The sequence below is a fragment of the Medicago sativa genome, chromosome 4 (genome assembly GCF_051527215.1).
Source record: "Medicago sativa cultivar Bolivia chromosome 4, Bolivia_mono, whole genome shotgun sequence".
Taxonomy (NCBI): domain Eukaryota; kingdom Viridiplantae; phylum Streptophyta; class Magnoliopsida; order Fabales; family Fabaceae; genus Medicago; species Medicago sativa.
Window position 1 is genome coordinate 15,355,774 of NC_140752.1, and position 5,190 is coordinate 15,360,963.

Sequence of the window (5,190 nt, forward strand, 5' to 3'; positions counted from 1 at the left end):
AATGTTAACTAAAATAACTTAGCTCTTGAGTAGTGATGTGTTTTTTTTTGGATATAGTGCTTCTTTTTTAGATCGATATAGTATAACACTAACAATGTTTCTTTTGGATACAGTATAACACTGATGATGCTCTTTTTGAGATATATTGTGTATGTAATTGACTAATCATCATTCTTTTAATTGTGAATATTATTTATAGTTATGTTGATGCGCTTCGAGCCTATGATTTGTTTCTTTTGTTTGTTAATGTATTTGCATATTAAAAAAAATTGTTATAATTATACTGTACATTTAATTATATAATTTTTTTTATCAACGTATCCCTACCGTATCATATCTTGATTTTTGAAATTTATCTGTATCTGCGTATCGATGCAGTATCGTATCCTATCTGGGTGTCACAACCTAAAAAGCTTTTTGAATGACTATGATTTTTAAGTTAAATAGGCTTCTAAAAAAAAAAACCTGACGTGACCTAGTCTGTCGTAGGCTAGGCCGGCCCTTTAGTTCAGCATAGCTTATTCCCATCCCTAGTCACCATCCTTCAAACTTTTTTCTTTTGACAAGACCATCCTTCAAACTTGAAAGTAGCAAAAAACACCCATTTTTTTTTTTGAAGGGAAAAGCACCCATTTTATTACCTGGTTTGGATAACATACAATTTCAAAACCCCAACAACTCCATAGCATTTGTTTCTTATGATAAACCCTTCCATTAATCCAAACCCATAAAAATGTCCTCCTCAATCCTTCATCAACATAATCTTCTCCTTCTTCCTCTCTTTCACTCTCCAAAAACAACCTCACTTCTTTCTAAATCAAACACAACAACCTCAAAACGAAACATAACAACTCCTAAAGCTTCCACAACAGAAACACAATCCCAAACCATAAAACGACGCAACAAAAAAAATAACACAACCCAAAACGACACAACAAAAGAACAAGAACATGAACAAGAATTTGAAGATTACGACGATGGAATTGATTTCCCATACGATGACCCACCGTTAGTATGTTGTTTCGGAGCAGCACAGAGGGAGTTTCTCCCTACGGTGCGTGTGCAGGAGTTTCCCATGGACCCAGATATATACACAGAATGGAAGATGTTACAATGGAAGCCGCCGGAGTTCGCGCGAGCGCCAGGTGGGCCACCGTCGAATGTGGCGGTGGCCCATGTGCGGCTTGGTGGACGGGCGGCTTTGTTGGGGAAAGTTGGGGAAGATGAGTTTGGGGAGGAGATGGTTTTGGGGATGAATAAGGAGAAGGTGCAGACTAGAGGGGTGAAATTTGATTCGGGGTTTCGGACTGGGTGTAGTTATATGAAGGTGAAGTTTGATGATGATGGGAAGATGGGAATGGAGATTGTTAAGGAATGTGCTGAGGATTCTCTTAAGAGTGATGAATTGAATCTTTCTGTTTTGAAAGAGGTTTGATTTTTTGCTTAAATTCACTAGCATTATTAATTGTTATTTTTGCCACTTATAGGTTGTTTATTTTTTTTACTTAAAAACATAGTTATTACTATTAGATGAGATGTGATATGATATGAAAATGTGTCTATAAATCTGATGCATCCCTCGTCGTAAAATTGGTTTTGTAGGGTTAAGTTAGGTCCAACCTAAATTTTATGATGGTATCAGAGTCTATCCATGATTAGTTGAGCTATCAGCTATTGGCCACTCGGGTCACGCTCCAGATGGCCTTTCTTGGTTGTGATAGGGTTTGTTAAGAGTTAGTTACACATTAGATGAGACACAATCATAAAATGTGTTTATAAGTGGGAGGCCTCCCTCCCTTTACAAGCAGAGTTGGTAGGGTGAGTTAGGCTTTATCAATATTTTACGGTATGCGGGTCATATCTTGATTCAGTATAATTCTGAACACAGTCGATACAAGTCCCTATAGTGTATCTATTTTTGACATGAATTCTATCTTAAATGCAATTTGTTGAGATAAATCTTGATTCCTTATGATGAATCCCGTTTCATTCTAATGATTCACCACTAAAACTTAATGTGGTAAGTCACTTTTTATAGTTAGCCACTTTTCTTTTGTCATCTGATTTATTTTTTAGGTCCTTATATGATATATAAGCTTATCATTTTGTTATGTCAGTTGTTTTTACGTGTCATATTCTTATTGATAACATTATTAACATATCTTACTATTCATAATGAGATTCGGTTAATGAATTGGAAAATTGGTCTTGTGATTCACAATTCGTATCTGGATTTGATAATCTTGCTAAAGAAGTATAATCATACTTTGTTTCCATGTTATTTGGGGAGGGAAGCATTTTATGTTAGGTTCGGTGGTATAATATTAATAACATGTAGCAATGGTGAAAGTTTGTTAATGTATGAAGAAGATGGTTGTGCCTTTGTTAGGGAGAATGTTTGATAAATGTGATATTGTATGAAGTTGAATTTTTAAATATTTATTCAGTTAAAATCGAGTTTGAAGGGAAATGACTTATGTTTCAATTTTACTTTGAAGGCAAGTCTGATCTAAAATGTAGTATAATTTTTTGAATCTGATGTCAGAGCTATTTTTCAACACTCGAGTTTGAAGTGAAATGACTTATGTTTCAATTTTACTTTGAAGGCAAGTTTGATCTAAAATGTAGTATAATTTTTTGAATCTGATGTCAAAGCTATTTTTCAACACTTCTAGTCAAATTGAGGTTCATAACTCAAGCAAATTTATGTGTGAAAGGTAACCAAAACCTTTTCTGTTAGGTTAGTGCTATACTGACATTGGTAGAAATGGTGAAAGTTTGTTAATGTAAGAGTAAGATTGTTTTTCTTTTGTTAAGGAGAATGTTTGATAAACTCGATACTTTATAAAGTTGATTTTTTTTAATATTGATCAAGTTAAAATTGTGTTTGAAGGGAGGTGACTTATCTTTCAATGTTTTTATTTCGAAGGCAATTGTGATGTAAAATTTAGTATCATTTTTTCCATATAACGTTAGAGCTATTTTTCATCACTTCACGTCTAATTGAGGTTCAGAGGAAATTTTTTGTGTGAAAGGTAACCAGCCATTAGTATTCTGCAAAAATCATATATTCACTTGAGGCAAAATCGATTCTGATACATTACATTGTGGAATTGATTTTTTTAAGATAAAGCAATTTTGATATTTTACGACGTCAAATGGTTTTTGTATGGATTGTGACTGATATGGTTTGCAAGATAAGTTGGAATCATTTATGAAGTGTAAATTTACAGAATTTTGTAAGTCACACATGTAGAGTTTGGGAAGCTAGAATTTTTTTTCTCTCTTATAATCAATTCTACCCATCCCAAAATTGATTTTATTGACACTTTTGAAACCAAGGTCACTGCATTTTAGGGTGAAAATATTTGGCTTGTATGTTATTTTCGCAGTGATGGTAATATTTTTTATTTTTTCTTTGACGGTAATAGTTTGTTAATGTATGAGGAATACTCTTATGCATGGATTGTAAATAAAATTTGTTGACTTTTTTATGTGTACCACCGCAGGCTAGGATTTTCCATTTCAATTCAGAAGTTCTAACATCCCCTTCTATGGAATCAACTCTGTTCAAAGCAATAAAGTGGTCCAAGAAGTTTGGCGGCCTTGTGTTTTTCGACGTAAACTTGCCATTACCTCTGTGGAGATCACGCGATGAAACTCGAGAAATAATAAAAAAAGCATGGCAGGAAGCAGACATCATTGAAGTTTCAAGAACCGAGCTGGAATTCCTTCTAGACGAAGAACATTACGAGAGGAAGAGAAATTATAAACCACAGTACTATGCCGAAGATTACGAACAAACCAAGAATCGTCAAGAGTATTACCATTACACTGCCGAGGAAATCTCGCCTTTGTGGCATGATGGACTTAAGTTCCTTTTTGTGACTGATGGAACAATTAGAATTCACTATTATACCCCTTCTTTTGACGGGGTTGTGGTTGGAACAGAAGACGTGCTCATAACTCCTTATACTTGCGATAGAACTGGCTCTGGTGATGCTATTGTGGCTGCTATTATGAGAAAACTAACCACTTGTCCAGAAATGTTTGAAGACCAAGATGTTTTGGAGAGACAGCTACGTTTCGCTATTGCAGCCGGAATTATATCGCAGTGGACTATTGGTGGAGTTAGAGGTTTTCCTACCGAAAGTGCTACTCAGAATCTGAAAGAACAAGTTTATGTACCTTCCATGTGGTGATAAATATTGTTTGTGCAACTAGAATAGAAAACTTAGCACTGTCATTAAGCATTAGTTTGTAGTTAATTGTTTCATTGTTTATTTATGTATCCTTTATAGGAGTGATAGTTTCATCTCAAATGGGAGCAAGCAGAAGAAAACAATCAATATTATACAGAACTTGTTTAACTTGGCTCCATTTCATGTCACCAAAAACAACTTTTGAATAGTAGGTGGAGGGTGTCAATTCAAAACTTTGTAGTTGAGAATTGAAATGTTTATGTACCCTATTTTTGTAAGGGGTTTGTAGTTTGTGCTTCTAGTACTTGTTACTTCTGTATTGTTTGTGTTCTGCTTTAGTTTTATGTGCCCTCCTGCAACCAATACATGCTAGATTACATGTTTGCATTGTACTGGAGAATTCGTACATCTATGTTCTTGGCAGTGCTTATAATAATTGCTCTGTAACATAGAATAAACATATGCAGCATGTTATGATAAAGTACTCACATCACATTAATACGTAGTTATCGGCAATAATTTAAGCAAATGAAAGTAAAATGTAATCACATATGTTGGTGTTGTGTAGGACATTGACACGTGTCGGACACCAACTATGCTTTTGACATGAAGTGCAGCCGTATCAGTGTTACACATCTGTTACATATTACGACCTGTGTCGGAAGAAATTGGTAAAGAAAACGCTAGAGGAACTACTAATAATGGTGTGATTGACTAGATTCATACAATTCTGCTAAGCAAAACTCTGTCCAACGGTCTAAGAAAATGCTAGAGGAACTACTAATAATGGTATGATTGATACGAGCTGTTTCAGTGCTTTGTTTTTGGGTATCTTTTCCTGAGTTTTTGAAACATGTTCTTTTGTAATGGGTCTTCTTTCCGACTCTATTACATAAGATTTATGTGTATGATTAAACATTCAAAAAAGATGGAATGGGTGCCTTCCAATTTTACTAGTGGTTTCGAGTTTGAATTTAGTTTCACGAAT

At 34.6% G+C, this 5,190-nt stretch overlaps 1 protein-coding gene across 1 annotated transcript; it reads left to right on the forward strand.

The window, feature by feature from the left end:
- The first annotated feature begins 643 nt into the window (after positions 1-643).
- Positions 644-4,503, forward strand: LOC146926663 (fructokinase-like 1, chloroplastic). Its single transcript, XM_085700167.1, has 2 exons — positions 644-1,429; positions 3,510-4,503. Exons 1-2 carry the CDS (start codon positions 734-736, stop codon positions 4,200-4,202), a joined length of 1,389 nt encoding a protein of 462 aa, XP_085556293.1. The 5' UTR covers positions 644-733; the 3' UTR covers positions 4,203-4,503.
- Positions 4,504-5,190: the final 687 nt, after the last annotated feature.